Genomic DNA, 16,506 nt, shown 5'->3' on the forward strand with positions numbered 1-16,506 from the left:
CCCCTAGACCAACGATCTTATCCAGTTTTTTCTCCGCGGTGCCATTCAGCGTGTGTGTGTAGCTTTACAAAACTTTAGGTCTAGTTCCGGCTTGATGGATAGTTGAGCTCGCCCGGCGGTCCGGAGCATCCACATGATGAGCGCTACTCCAGTCGAGCCAGAGCTGATACAACTAGTTCGTCCTTTGAGAGCAGTGCCCTCCCTCCTGGCGGAAAATGCGCAGAGGTAGCTGTAAAAACGCGTTCTGAGGCTGCACTTTACCTGTCACCACCCTCTCCAGACGCACACGTTCCCCTCTGTGCGTACGAAGAAACGCAGAAGCCGGGCGTAACTTCATCTGCGGAAAACATGACAGGAAAAGCCGGTGTGGTTATAACCGAAACAGCTGCTCCCGTGTCTAGTTCCATTTTACGTGGCACTCCATGAGAGCACATTGCAGAGCATATGGGCTCTTGACGCGGGTTATCGAGTGTTGCCTGTAGCAGCAGCTCGACATCCTCCTCGGTCTCGAACATGGCGAAGCTTTACCGCTAGGCGTCTTTCCGGTCGGCTTTCTTAGAGTACGAACGAAAATTCGACACGGAGCGACACAGGCTCTGAAGGGCCTGTCACACTAGCGCGACACGACACCGACGCAGACCCGACAACGACACCGACAGTCGGCCAACTCATCGGCCGACCGTGTCTGCGGCCGACCAAGCTGTCACACTAGGCCGACGACGACACCAACACGACTGAAAACCAAATGTCTTCCCAGTGTGACAGGCTTTGAGGCCGAGGACACCGACAAAACCAGTCTGCCGACTGTCGGTGCCCGAGTCTTCGAGAGATCGGCCGCCGAGCAAAAACTTTCTCGAAACGCAGAACCGACTCAGTACACCACGTCGACAGCGAATATCTTGCAGCATTAATATACGTAAAAAAGTAGAATCAATGCATAATCCCTGACCGAAACGCGAGCGTGAGCCGCCAACATACTCGAGGCCGCCGAATGCGTGTGGAATATCAACGACAGCGTTTTCTTTTCGGGGCGAGTGAATTCGGGGCGCATAGATTTGTGGCGCTCGTCGGGACCGTGAGCAATCTTTCCGCTTTTCCGAACTGCACAGAATAGTGCAAAATGAACATAGTACGGGGCAAAGAATGATGAAAAGAAGCGATTATTTTCCTGAAGCCCGCAGAGATGCCGATCCTCCTGCCGATCATTGTGTTTAACGTCTCTGCTGCGTCGCTACTTCGCAACCCAATTTCAACGCTATATGTTACGCATCACGCAATAATTTTTTGTTGCATAATTCAATGTATTTCAAGAATTGTGCGCGCAAAAAGCGCAGAACTTGCGGTTAAACTTTACAACAGAACCAACAGCAGTCGTGGTCCCGCGGCCGGCCCTGTGAAATCCGCCTAAGGTTTTAGAAAATCCGCCGAAAGTTTTACCTGGTACTGCACAACATGGCATGATTCAAACTATCTGCAGTTTACTCTCAGCAAGCTGGACAGTCAGTTAAGCCGTAAACGCTTCTATTACCTTCGCGACTTTCACACTGCAAGATAGCGTATTAGCTAGAACCATATCTCACCCTCTGAAAGTGCCGGTTAGGCCTAAGCTTTGTGGTGCAGTGGTTAGCGCAGCTGGCTATCAAACAGGAGGTCGTGAGTTCGATCCCGAGGGTAGTTTTTTTTTCCTTTTTTTTTAAGCTTTTAATATACACTGTCTTATTCGCCGTGGACAGCTTTTGTTTTTCGAACACTGACATCGTTCTGATCCGGCAATCAGAGCCGTAAAATACTGGGCACTATTCAGTCTCGGCCCATAATCAAGACTTTTGAAGCGCATGTTTTGGTATGGTCGAATATATGTAATAGAATTAAAATTAAGCGTTCCTTAAGTAGTTCCGAGAATAAACCATGAAAAATAAGATAGGGAGTAGCTACAGGAAGGAGAATTTCGCATGGTAGAAAAAAATAAATAAAAGGATTAAGAAAATGAACGTATAATGACACGAGATGAGAGTGAGAATGAGAGGGCCTGGTCGGTGGGGAGGTTTCCCACGTTGTCTGGCTAGTGTGACATAGGAGTTGGGCGACCGTCGGCCGACAGCCATCTTGCGAGCGACGCGGCGCCGACACCGGCTGTCGGCCGACTGTTTCCGTCGGCGCAGTGTGACATAGACGCAGACATCAGGAAGACGCGCTGTTGGCAGACCAAATCGGCGTCATGTCGTGCTAGTGTGACAGGCCCTTGATGCCCCTGACAGGCACGGTTCTGGTGATGCAAACCGCATCGTGTGCATGGCGAACCGTCTCGTGCCCGTCTTTCCTCTGCAGCAGAGTGCTGATGGGTTTCCCTGCTAGGCCGGCAGTCTGTTACGTTTCTGGAAGCCGCCACAAGGAATAAAGTATTCTCAACCGCCCATTTGAAAGTCAGAGATGAATCCTCAACTTAAAGTCTCTTTTAGATATCGACCCGGCCGAACCACATACAAATCTGTCTCTTAGAGTTTCTTCTAAATTTGTGCCGAAGTTGCATGTTTGTGCGCACTGATGAACGTCAGCTACGAACTTAGCAAAGCTATCCGTTTCAAGCTGCATTTTTCTGTGAACGTTTGCTCTTTTCGCGATGGCCGATGACCTGGGGAAGGCGGTGTCGTAATTCCATCTGCAGTTCTGACAAAGGCTGACTGACTTGCGCGTTCGGCGCGATTATACGCTTCAACAACTCGTACATTATCGTTAAGCGCCTGCTTTTGTGACGTCTTGAATCTTATTCGGTCGCAGGCATGCATAATTCCTTTTTCGTATGTGTCCCAATCTGATTGAGATTGATCGAAATGTTCCACTTGGCAAATTGTGGCCATCCTGGATGCTTCCTAGTCGCTCTTCTGTGGTGCTTATTCTAAGATCGATTGAAATCCATTTTTAACTGCCGCTGCAAAAGAGTTCATCGATTTGTTTCACCATTCTGGTTACAAAGAAGTGTCTTCGAACAGGAAAGGCACAGCCAAGCCTAGACGCCGGTTTGTTGTTATCCGGGCGCGCATTTCCGCTGGCCCACGAATACCCTCGTAACATAGTTACAGCGCGCTTACATCAGGACACAATGAGAGGGGGCAAGGGGGCGGTTCCCCTACATCGACACGTCTCCAAGTCTGAGCTACTTTCTTATCGAACCTGTCATTTGGAATGTTGAATGGTTTTCCCGGAGTATATTGATTTGCGGGTCGTAAGCTGCCATTAGCATGAAGAGAACAGTCAAATTCAAAACTTTGTCGGATTCGATTGCAATCAATCTTTAATTCTTAGATATATAAACTCCATTTTTGTGATACGCAGTACCAACCAGCTCTTATGAATGGTGTCACAATACTCGCATATCATTTGGCAACTAAAAGCTGCCCAGTTTTTAAATGCTCTGTAATCCAAAGAAAGGCATTTGATTACTCCATGTAAATATGACTTTTTTCTTTTCTAGGCTATTGCCTCGATGCCAAGTCTAGTGCTAACGGCAGCAACGAAGGATCTGCCAATTTTGAAATGCTTGACCACGGATCGCACAGCATTCAATGCATCTGCTGGCACGGCAACTTACACATGGCATATCAGAGGACAGAATGGGCAACCGGGGTGAGTTTTGTGTTTTTCACATGATTTTTCTGCTGAGATACTTTAATAAAAAGGCGGAAGTTTCTAGACAGAAAAGGAAAAAATTTTCTTTAATTATGCCAGTTGTTTCCTATGGGACTTCTCTTAAAAACACGAATATTACACCGAAGGAGGAATCAAATCGGTGGTATAGCGCATTTCATTTTTCCACATCAGTGCTAACAGCATAATTACCATTCTTTTGCGAAACATAACATGAAATCTGACTCAGTGCTGATAATCTGCGTTAATCAGCAACGACTTCATCAACGTCACTCCTGTGCTCCAGTGAAGTTCAGCTATTGTGCACTGCTGTGTACTTGCCGAAAAATAAAAGGCACCATTCGCATTAAATAGAACTTTGCGAATATCGATTGCATTCGTATAATATGTTCACGAGTGGCAGCCCAATTGTCAGTAATTTCCGAGACGATATTTTCAGTTATCATCCCCAGTTATTTACAGCAACGTGGGTGCGAAAGAAAGCTATGCTAATTTGACTAGAAAATACAGGCCATAGAAGGAAAAATATTTCCACGTTTTGAGCAACAAACCATGGGATATAACCTGTGCGGGGCAGCCGCTCTACTGAATAATCTGGCAAAATGAAAGATATTGCAAATTTAAGTAGAATGTTGAAATATTTCAAGTTTTTTTTTTTTTTCATAACGAGAGCGCATTCTTATTTTATTTCCTTTGTTGCCTTAGAGCTAACACTAGTATTGTCAGAAATGAATGTAATTTTTGCATTCTGAAGATAAATTCAACATAAAATAAACGTCGAATTTCAGGTGCGTTCCTTTTTTTTTAAATGCTGCACGCCTGACAGCTGCTCATTGTTTTCATGGGCCGGTATGACTCACTGTCCTGAAGAAAGGGGGAACGGCTCTGCATTAGAACGAAAATGCATCAATGCGAAAGCCTTTTATAGCTCCTAACTCGTAAGCGTGTCCGTCCATGCGTCCGCGAGAAGTACCCCGCTTCTTCGCGAGATTCTACACGATTCCACTTCTCAATCATCCCGATGACGTCATCAGAAAAACAGGAAATCCTGTCTCCACCAGGCCCCGCATTGGTGGTGCAGTTAAGGTGCCCGACTACTGTGCCGGAGGCCGCGGATTCAATCCCGACCGCCGGCGGCTGAGTTTCGACGGAGGCGAAATTGAGAGGCGTCCATGGAATGTGCGATGTCCGTGCTCGTTAAAGATCCCCAGCTGGTCGAAATTACTCCATAGCCCTCCACTACGGCTCCACTTTTTCTCGCCGCTTTCACTCCAACCTTCCGTTACAACGCTTCCGGTGTCCACAGAAGAAATGTGAGAGATACCGCCCCTTTCCTTTCCTGTGAGCCAATTTATTATTATTATTATTATTGTTATTATTATTATTACTATTGTTATTTTATTACTATTGTTATTTTATTACTATTGTTATTTTATTATTATTATTATTATTGTTATTATTATTATTATTATTATTATTATTATTATTATTATTATTATTATTATTATTATTATTATTATTATTATTATTATTATTATTATTATTATTATTATTATTATTATTATTATTATTATTATTATTATTATTATTATTATTATTAATATTATTATTATTATTATTATTACTATTCATGTGTCCACCACCAATCTAGAGGGAGAAAGAGAACGTATATTTGTCGAACGGAGCGACTATCCCGCTCTTCGGAGTTAGGCCCGGAAGGTGGGACAGTCGCCTTAGTTGCAGGCCTGTAGTTCTTGGACTCCGGCGGCGTCTTCGGCCAGTCGATCACGTCTACTTCCCTCCGCATCCTCCAACTCGGCTCCCATGAGGGAAATTGAACTAATCTGAGTCCCGACCCACTCGTCTAATGCGGGCAACGAGGCGGCTCACGCGCAAGCCCGAGGTTTCGTCGATCAGGCAATTGGCGCGCCCTCTGACCCGAATTCCACGAGGGACGGGTTAATTTCTTTTCAAGTTATTACCCATCCCTCCAAGCTGGAAAGGCGCACATATCCGCCTTCCCACAAATCCTTAACACAGGCACAGGAAGTTACCTAGCGCCGGCTCCCTCCTAAATTCGGCGGTGCTTGCCCTGATGTACCCAGGACAGTACAACCCCAACTGTAATAAATGCGGTGAAAGAGCAACTTACGACCACGTTCTCTGGAACTGCACAAATAATCCGCCGCGGGCTGAATTAATACAGCTCCCTTCTCCCGAGCAGTGGGAAGCCGTGCTGGTCAGCTAGGATCCGAAGATTCAACTACGGGCCATAGAGCGGGATAATGAGGTCGCCGCCAGCCATGGACTAGCGGCCATCTCAAAAAAAGGTTTTTGCTGCCACAGTGCAGCAAGCGTCCGAGCTTTCTAACGCGAAGTAGGAAAACATGTTTCTTACAGTATCAGATACTCACAAAATATGTCCGGCGCCTGCATATTATAAGCCCTGTAAATTTCGGTTTTTGCCGAAAGCACGCAAAAGAAGTAGCACGGTTGGCTTATATGCACCAAACCAAATGTGCTATTTTTGGACAAGACAGGGCAAGCGCCATCAAGAACCGGGCATATTTAAAGAGTGCGGGCCAACGTTTGAGGTTAGGAAAGACAATGTTCTTATTGCGCTAAAAATGTTTATCAATTAGAAGGAATATTTCAGCATGCACGGAGGATAGTACCTAAAATCAATAGCATGCACCTGGTAGCTCGTAGTTGAGAGTGGACATCTCCAAGCACTTATTGGTCGACGTATGTGCAACGTCACATGGTTTATTTATGTTCTCATGTGCTGACAAGGTAGACAGGCTATTCAGGAGAAGTAAATTTTGCCAGCGAAAGCCTTCAATGCCGAGTTAGACAAGCTGCTCATATGCCATGCGGGTGCGTTCGTACGCCTTGGTTAAAGTGAAGCTTTATATCTGCGCCGTTTATGGCAATTTGGCTAGAAAATCTCATGAGCATGCACGGGTATAGTTCGTATGTTACATGGCCGGGCACTGAGTAGTATGCCGAAGCAGGTTTCTAGTTTTGAAAAAGCAATGTCTGGGGTTTATGGAAAGATTACGCATAAAACTCATGGCTCAAGTCATTAACCAAATAGAACTGCTGAGCACATTCCAAAGTATCGGAACGCAGAGTGACACAACACCACCGTGATGTCCATGCTGAGCAGGCCCAGCATCTATTTAGTTTCATTACTTTTTTTCTCTTCAAACATTGTGAAAGATCCTGCAAATTGCTTGACAGCAAACGGAATGTAAATCAAGTGTTAGGAAGGCGTTAAAACACATTGAAGGAAATGGGCGCAACGACGGTGGTGAAGCCATTTTTTTAGCATTCCGTTATATTACTGTTTGAACGGACACTGCAAAGAAACTGCGATTTTCTTACAGGAGAGACCTCCCTATCGACTACGTGATTACAGACTCTCCTGACAAGGGTGTCAGCTATATTAATTCCGGTAAGCAACATTTTGTGTAATTACGTGTAATGCAGACAATTGAGACAGTTCGGTCTTGGAAGCCTAGCGAACCTTTCCCCATTAGGAATAAATATTAAGAATAAAGATCTAGCGTTGCCGCTTTGAGCGAACCCGCGCAACCAGAACCAGGGAAAATGTATCCAGATCTGGAGCAAACCTGGCGTGCATAATGGGCCTCTAGGCCGACGCCTAATAGCGGACAGCGTGCTACATAGGCTGCTGTCTGCTAATTAATAGTGGGCATGTCCAGATGCGCTATTGTAACGTGACGAGCAGAATACAAATTTCTGTATGGGTTGCAGTGCTCAACGCCCAGGTGCTATATGAGGGCAGGGCAGGAGGCTGATGACTCACCAAATGTAAACAGCTATTCTTAAGCGTGCGCTAGCATCTTAACGTGCACGGTAGGAATGCTTCTGACGCAGAAGTATTTACTACCACGTTCTTTTACTTTGCCCGGCGGCTGCGAATTTTCCTTCGAGGCACCACAATAACACAACAAAATTGCTGTACCTAGTGGGTCTGAGATCCAGGTTAAAGGATAGTTTCACTGGCGTCTATCGTAAAGCACTGAGACTTTTAGGTAGATGCACTCTTCACTACGTAAACTGTCCGACCTTTAAGCCATGATCCGTTTTTCATCGTCATTCTCTTCATCGAGAACGTTTCAGTAACATCTCAACTAGGCTACATTCGTCAAAATAAAAGCCTAAAGCACTCTTTAAATATCTAGCTGCGCATGGCAAGAAGTGGCATAGAAACCCTCAACAAAATGAACCTTACCTTAACGACCGCTAAATATTAATCCTGAGCGTGTATCCACGGTTGGTGATGCTAAAGTGCTGTCCAATGTTTTCTTCAAATTTCACCCACGAATGGACCCCGCAACGTTTAGCTTAGTGCTTGAATACCAAGGCTATTAAAGTAGGCACTTTTATTTGAACGTACTTAGTAAATGTGCGAACACATCGCTCATTGAGTTGCGTGAGCTCAAACGTCGCTAACAAGACACCTTTGGTTGGCCGTGCCGCAGCGTCCGCCACTATGGATGGAATATAGGAGCGTCCCCTTTGAAACGGGGTGGTAGCAGTAGCTATCATGCTCATTTTCCTCCCTATATCATAATTATTGATTTAGATTGGTTAACTAAACAATCATTCTATTTCTTAAACTTTCTGTTTCTACATTACTAATATTATGTCACTTCTCTGCTTTTAAGCCAGCCGTTTTTTTGCTGGTTTCCACCGCCGGTTTAGGTTTATTCAACCTGCCACTGTTATCTCTAAACCCCAGAGCTTCAGGAACAGTGATTGCGCCTGCATCAACTTCCGGATGGATACCATTACATTCGAGTATAATATGGTCAATTGTTTCACTGGAGTTTCCGCATATAGCACATGCGTCATCTCCATTGTTAAATTTCTTTTTGTAGCTGCGTGTTCTAAGGCACCCTGATCTACCTTCAAAAAGTACAGCACTGCCTCTTGAGTTATCAAAATCTTCCTTCCTGATCTGCATTTTCCACTTACGGTATAATTCCACACTCTGTTTCTTTTCCATCGAATTTATCCGATTTTTACCTTATGTGCTTTTCACCTGTTGGTTAATGCTCTTTATTTCTCCGTCCTTGTGACTAGCATACTTACTAGTTAGTTTCCTAGTTCTTTTCCTCCACTGTAAGTCAACGCTTTTTAAGTACAGGTATTTAAATATTTTAGCTGGCCATCTGTTACTGTCCTATTTCTCCAGGCGTTCCTCATATAATATTTTACTATGAGCTTCCCGTACTTCGAAAGATGCCCAGCCCATATCTCCCTGTACCGCCTCATTTGTAGTTTTGCCGTGGGCAACTAGTGCTAATCGTCCAACGGATCTCTGATTTATTTTTAATGTCGACTGTACCTGTGATTGTAGGCGCAAAACTGCATTTCCGGAAGTAAGTCCGGGCACCATAATTCCTTTCTAAATACCCCTCAAAACCTCATACCTACTGTATCCCCACAACGCCTTATGCTTCATTATCCCGAAATTCCTTCGCCCTTTGGCCTTAAGTGATTGATCATTCTTTCCAATGTATGCCAATCCTTCGTTTACACGTACCCCCAGATATTTATATTCTGCTACTATAGGTATTTCATGGCCTTGTATTTTAAGACCCTGATCAGTTGAGCCGTTGAAAATCATCAGACCCGACTTAACTGCGCTAAAACTGAAGCCTAGAGCGTCCGCTTCGTCTCCGCAATACTTAACTAGAGTTTGCAATTCTTCCAGACTCTCAGCTAGCAGCACAATATCGTCTGCATACACCAAACCGGGGGGGCGCTGCTCTACCGCCTTTCCACCTAAGCTATAAGACAGGTTAAAACCTAGGTTACTGTATTGTATCCTCCATTCCAGGTTTATCATATAAAGCATGAACAGCAGCGGCGATAGAGGACAACCTTGTCTTAATCCTTTGCATACTTTGACATCTTCCGTACTTCTTATCTCTTCCCACGTAATTTCTACTTTGTTATCCCGGTATATTTCCTGTAGGAACTCTTATTATCTCATAACCGATACCTTCTTCTTTTAATATGTTCCACAGGAGTTCCCTGCTTACGTTGACGTAAGCCCCGTTTATGTCCAGGAAGGCCAAATACAAAGGTCTATTTTCCGCTCTAGATATTTCGATGCATTGGGTAAGCACGAACAGGCTATCATCTAAGCGCCTACCATTTCTAAAGCCGTTCTGAAATTATCCGAGTATCTTGTTACTTTCTACATATGCCATGCATCTTTAATGTCACTGTCCGCATGGCCAATCTGTATATAGCAGATGTTATGGTAATCGGCCTGTAGGATTTTATGTGCATCTTTTCTCCTTTCCCTTTATAAATCAAAATCATTTTACTCTGCCGCCACCTGTCTGGAATTTGCTTATTTGTTATGACTGTTTCCTGAGCTTTTAACAACGTTTCCTTACTTTTTGGACCAACCTCATCAATCATCTTGACCGGAATTCCATCTATTCCTCTAGATGTGTTTTTAGGAATATCTGTGTCGGCCTTTTTCAAGTTTATATTGGTCAGTTCTAAGTTGCTTTGTATTTTGCTACCTTGTGTTGCTTCCTGATTTGCTGAGATTATCCTATCGTCGCTCCTACGGCTAAAACTGATGTAATGTAGTTCACTGCGTTGTCTTCCTTTAAACAATTTCCCTTGTTATCTTGAATCCGATCCTGCTTTCTTTGATTCTTCTTCCCTAGCCAGCTTATATGGTTCCAGAATTTTTTTGCTCCGCCTCTAGAGGCACCGTGTATGTCAGCCATTCAGCGATCGGTGGACTGCCTTACTTTACTTTGGGCGAGGGCCTGCACCTCAAGCTTCTTTTGTCGATATGATACCCATTTTTGGTCGATTTCCTACTGAGATACCTGTGCTTTCTTTGCCACTCGGTGTTCCCTTGAAGCAGCCCAACAAACAGAGTGCATGTAGCGCCATCTATTGAAAATAAGTCAAAGCACGTGCGCGCTGGCTTGAAAAAAAGCAACCTTTAACTGTAATTGCTGATGAGAAGAATAGTCGCACTATCACCCTTTTTTATTACAAGGAGAAAGCCTACACAAAGTGAAGAAAATGAAAGCCGCAAGCAAAAGCGACAAGAAGGTTGAGAAAGAATATCGTTGATATGACAACCACAGCTTAGATAGGCCCAGCAGCTCAAAATTGGCGAAGTTGTCTAGAAAAGCAGGGATATTTGTAGATAATGTCTTGTCGCGTGGGAGAGAGTGAGGGTAATAGAAGATAATTTCACCATTTAGAGCGAGCTATCGCGTCGGAAAAAACAGCGGCGAGGTGTATTTGTTCCTAAGCGGGCGACCAGCGCGGCGCCATGTTGTCAAAGCATCCCGCTGTGCACGCAGCAACTGCCGTACGCCGGGCTTTGATGCGTGCGTGCGCCCGCAAGACAGGCCGCGTTACGTACGGATTTGCGCATGCGCATTGTCGCTGCGTACACATGGTCACAGTGTACGCCCAACTAAAGATGTCTAGTATTGCTGCCGGTCGCAAAAAAAAATGAACAGCAGGAACATTTGAAGAGTAAACAGTTTTCCCCCAGAACCTCAATTGTGAAACTCGTTCTTACCCCTTCTGAATACCTTCGAAATAATATTTCCATTATCATTCGGTATTATTTCTTCAAGGAAAATTTTGAAATATACTGGGCATACGCTGAGTGATGTTCAAAAACTGCCCAAGCTCTATAATCAACGGCGCTTTTTCACGTTACACTAAAATGACAAATTGGGGCATTTTAAATCCTTTATATATGTAAATAATTTGCTGTATTGTAAAACGATTTATGGTACGCTGCAGCGAATGCATTCGACACAATTTTAAAATATTCTGTGCGACGAAAATTATTAGCGTAGCGAAACAGTGGAACTGGTAGGTGAATATCTATACATAGGTCAAGTAGTAACCGCAGATCCGGACCATGAAAGGGAAATAACGAGCAGATTCAGACCACAACGCATCGCATTTAGCAAGTACTCGCAGATTATAACCAGCAGCTTACCAGTATCGGTCAAGCGGAATATATATAACAGTTTCATCTTGTCTCCACTCATCTATGGGGCTGAAACGTAGACGCTAACAAAAAGGGCTCTACTTAATTTCAGGACAACGCAGAGCGCTATGGAACTTAAAATGTTATCACTATAAGATAAATTGCAGGAAGCGTTTCAGTTCAGTTCAGTTCAGGCATTCAGTCGTGTCCGACTCTTCGTGACCCTATGGACCATGTCACGCCACGCTTTCCGGTCTCTCACGATCTTCTTAACATCACATAGCTTCATATGCAATGCCTCGAGAATGCCATCTAACCATCGCGTTCGCTGCCTACCCCTTCTCCGGCGACCCTCAACCTTTCCCAACATCAAATCTTTCTCCAGCGACTCCTCTCTTCTCATCAGATGACCAAAGTAGCTGAGCTTTAACTTTAGAATTTGACCCTCCAATGAGCAGTCAGGGTTTATGGTCGACAATATCGACTGATTTGATCTTCTGGCAGTCCAAGGAACTCTTAAGAGTCTTCGCCAGCACCACAATTCAAACGCGTCAATTCTTCGGCGGTCAGCCTTTTTCACAGTCCAACTCTCGCATCCATACATCACAACTGGAAAGACCATAGCACGGGTTATACGGATCTTGGTTGGCAGACTAATGTCTCTGCTCTTTACTAGGCGGTCAAGGCTAACCATTGCTCTCTTTCCCAGAAGCAGGCGTCTCCTAATTTCATGGCTGCAGTCTCCTTCCGAGGTAATCTTGGAGCCCAAGAACAGAAAATCTGTCACAGCTTCCACTTCTTGTCCATTGATGCTCCAGGACTTTATAGGGCAAGACGCCATGATTTTCGTCTTTTTAATGTTCAGTTTAAGCCCAAACTTCTCACTCTCTTCTTGTACGCGCATCAGAAGTCTCTTGAGTTCCACTTCACTTTCTGCCATTAAAGTGATATCATCCGCATATCTAAGGTTGTTGATACGTTTTCCAGCAATCTTCACTCCAGCTGAAGACTCGTCCAGACCGGCCTTCCTCATGATGCACTCTGCATATAGGTTAAATAGGCACGGCGACACTATGCAGCCTTGCCTCACCCCTTTCTCAATCGGAAACCAATCAGTAAGACCATGCCCAGTTCTGACTGTGGCCTCTTGCCCTTCATAAAGGTTCCTGAGGAGACAGATGAGGTGAATTGGAACTCCCATCTCTTGGAGAGCTTGCCACAATCTGCTGTGATCTACGCAGTCAAACGCTTTCGCATAATCAATAAAGCAGAAGTAAATGGGTTTCTGGAACTCTCTTGCTTTTTCCATGATCCAGCGAAGGTTGGCAGTTTGGTCTCTAGTTCCTCTGCCCTTGCGAAACCCAGCTTGCACGTCCGGAAGCTCCCGATCCACATACTGCTGCAGCCTACCTTGCAGGATTTTTAGGAAGCCTTTAGAGCCGGTAAAAGAAAAGCTCGATTTAATGACATTTTAGTGAAAATCAAGAAATGCGCATGGACAGCGCATATAGTGGAAGAGAGGATAACCTATGCTCGTTAAGGGCAACAAGGTAGATTCAAACGAAAGGACAGCACAGGAGGGAGGGGCAGAAAGTTAGGTGGCCGGATGAGGTGAAGAAGTTCGCGGGGGTCAAGTGAATGCAGCTAGCACTGGATCGGGGTAGTTGGAGTAATACGAGAGAGGCCTTTCGCCCTGCAGTAGGTTTAATCCCGCTGATGATGAAAGTGGAGGCGTAGTGGCGGAGTGCGCGAAATTCCCGTAATCATCCAAATCCCAAGGCCTGTGATGGAGCTTCTGGCAAATACGATCTTGGCTATCGGAAGGGGTGCACCGCACGTTATCTGTACCTTTTATATAGAGTTTACTAAGGACGTGCTAACCGAATTCGTCCAAATAAAAGAAATAGTTTGCCTTGACAGCGTAGCACGGATGGCAGTTATGCTTACAGTCTGCCCTGTATAGTCAGCGTGTAAAACATTACCTTTGGTATAAAAATTCTAGACGCAAGCTGAACTGTCTGTTGCGCATGAAATGAGACTGCGCTGGCCGCCATAGTTTTTCCGCCGCTTCCAAGAAACATGCTCGAGGTGTGTGATGGTGTAAATTTTAGTGGCCATTAAAAATGTAGGGAGTGAGGGCACAGCTCCCATCGTGGCCTGTGGGACAGGCTCGCGTTGTGGTGTTCCAGCCGCTGGAGGGCCATTCTGTCAGTGGCACTGGTGACGGTGCGTAGCTGATCTTGAAGTGATGCGCTCGACATCAGCCGTTCCCAGTACGTGAGTACCACCTCTGATTGGACGAGGGGGGGGGGGGGGGGGGATATGCGTTACTCAGAGGAACAAAATTAGCCTCGGCTGGCTTTCCCAACTCACTGAGATACCGAGCGATATCTAACTTTGCTTCGGTTAAGACACGTGGCCCTTTATCTTTAATTGGCTAAGTGGCGCGGACAGCAGATGTCTGCAGCGAACGTCACAACAATCTATTCATGAATCACTGTGTTCCAGGCGAATAGCAAGGTATTGCTGAGACTATGGCAAGTCTCGCAGTATGACGCTGCAGTCGATCCGCAAATCAATGAAAGCTGAGATTTAATTCCGGAGAAACGTCTGTCTCATTGCAGCAGCAAAATATACAAAGCTCGGCAAGCGAAACGCGAAAAACTTCGCACGCAGTCTTTGCATAATATTCTCCATTCTCTGCTCTTTAATTTGGGTAAATTATAAGGGAGATGCATGAGGTATTCTGAGACAAAGGTGGCTCTGAAAAGCTCAACTAATTGATGGATGTATTCGAAAAAAAAAAAAAAAAAGAGTCCATAGTTTTGATGTGGCACAGGTTGGTGTGGTTGAGGTTTGCTGTATTTGCCGGAACAAACAATAAAGAAAAAGTATTTTGCCTCTTTTGGGTAGCGTAACGTGTCGCAGTCCTATGAAACATGGCTCAATACATCTCTCTGGGAATTTTGGCGACAGTCTGAACTTTCTATGGCCTGTACGCCAATATTACTAAAGGCGTCTTTTTTATTAGGTTTTTAGTCCGGCCAACAATGCCGGCGACTACGGCAACGACACCAAAATTTCTGTGACATGAGACCCTTAACGATATTGCGTAAACACAACGGCCGTCTCTCGGCGTGCATTAAAGCTAATGAAACCAAAAACGTCTCCTACGAGTTTGTGTGATTGCTATTTTTTTTTCTTCTCTCGTTTTCTGCAGCTACAACAGTCATGCCCTCTATTTCTCTTTTTTCATTTCAGATACTTCCAACCCGATACCGGCAGAGGCAGTGTACAGCGATTACAAGAAATGCTTGATTGATATAATGTTTTTTGGGTCGGGTGAATGTAAGTAAATATACAAGTATTTTAGAAAATTACGTGTAATATGTCTGCCCAGAAGGCAAGAGCTCCCTTAAACCAGACGCGTACGGCACGCAGCTGAACTTTCAAGGAAACTGTCGGCCTTACAGGCAGTCGCCTCGATTGATGCAGCAAAAGCGTTTCGATCATGATTACGTCGCACATACTTTGGCTCGCAAACGCATACCATCCAAACACATAAAGGAAAATTAAGCAGAGCGTACATGACAAGATTCGGAGTAATATTTCGCACGACTCCAACCAATTCCCTGAAGTTACCTTCTTCCTAATTGTGGCTGTATTATGTGCCACGCACGTTGTATTTGTTATAGTTTGTTAATTTTTCCGTATAACTCTCCCTTCGACCCAAGAGGAAAATAGCTGAATACAAAGGAGAACGAACAAATACAATACAATAGATATTAATACACTTTTTATTTATATTATACAGTCATGTATTTGACATCTTTCTAGGATGATTTTTTCACTGGGAAAAATTACATTTTAAACAATAATAATAACATAATAATACTGCTTTATTTTTTCCTTTAATACAAGGAAAGGAGCAGTCGCTAAAAAGCTCCTTCAAGAGCAGCTTGACGGGGCGGCTGCACCTGTATATGACGGCATTTCACAGCAGAGGAGTCACGCTTACACAATGAATCCGCGGAATGGAGAAATAATTAGATTACAAAAACCACAAGTTAATAAGGAAAAATACATGAAAATATTAGAGACACGCTGCAAGATGGATCACTTAATTAAAAATATGTATTCATAGAAACATTTCACGGATTATTTTAATGGGATGAAGAGAGAAATCTTGAACACTTCATCAGTTATGTTATGTATCCGTTTACGCATTACATGGCGGTCATGAGCCAAGATGCTGATGCTTTATGTGCCGCGCTAATGCAGGCGTTTTACAATATGGCTGGTTTAAGCCAGGGTTGTCGCCAATCAGCACAAAAGAAAATTCAAGCCTCAGCTGTTTTCATGGTGTCTAAAATTTTGAAATGTCATTTTCTATCATCATTCAGAGGGCGACTCTAGCCTAGAATAGCTATTCAAACTTGTGTGGTGCCCATATGTGTTATATGCGCTCCGTCTAGACTGCTTCTAAGATGTAGATGGCTGAAAACTTAGAGCTAAATTTCCCGCAGAAGTAGCATTTGGTGACCGGAATTTTTTATGCCAAATTTGTTCACAATACCTGCCTGATTAATTGAAAAAAGGTTGCTTCACGCAGCCAGAGACGATGCGAGCATACAAATCAAGCCGCTTTCTCAGCAGTTTGATCGTATTTTGTTTGCAGCTACACCGGCGTACATATTTTGCGAAGGCAGGTAGGTCTGCGGAATCGTTTTGGGGAAGGTTGCAGAAAATATCTGTTTTATCAATAGCAATCATCAAAGCTTAGATTGGTCAAAAATGTAATAAATATGAGTAGCATTGTGCACGCATCACAA

At 44.3% G+C, this 16,506-nt stretch overlaps 1 protein-coding gene across 1 annotated transcript in view; it reads left to right on the plus strand.

Annotated features, from left to right (window-relative positions):
- Nucleotides 1-3,479: 3,479 nt before the first annotated feature.
- LOC146209787 (uncharacterized) overlaps nucleotides 3,480-16,506 on the plus strand; it is a 28,290-nt gene continuing 15,263 nt past the window's right edge. Inside the window, exons 1-3 of the mRNA XM_084587455.1 lie at nucleotides 3,480-3,624; nucleotides 7,035-7,102; nucleotides 14,936-15,022. Of these exons, the coding sequence (XP_084443581.1) occupies nucleotides 3,485-3,624; nucleotides 7,035-7,102; nucleotides 14,936-15,022 (295 nt within the window). The 5' untranslated portion in view covers nucleotides 3,480-3,484. The remainder of the gene's footprint in view (nucleotides 3,625-7,034; nucleotides 7,103-14,935; nucleotides 15,023-16,506) is intronic.

The sequence above is a fragment of the Amblyomma maculatum genome, chromosome 1 (assembly GCF_055883805.1).
Source record: "Amblyomma maculatum isolate TAMU_Amacu chromosome 1, ASM5588380v1, whole genome shotgun sequence".
NCBI classification, from domain to species: Eukaryota; Metazoa; Arthropoda; class Arachnida; order Ixodida; family Ixodidae; genus Amblyomma; species Amblyomma maculatum.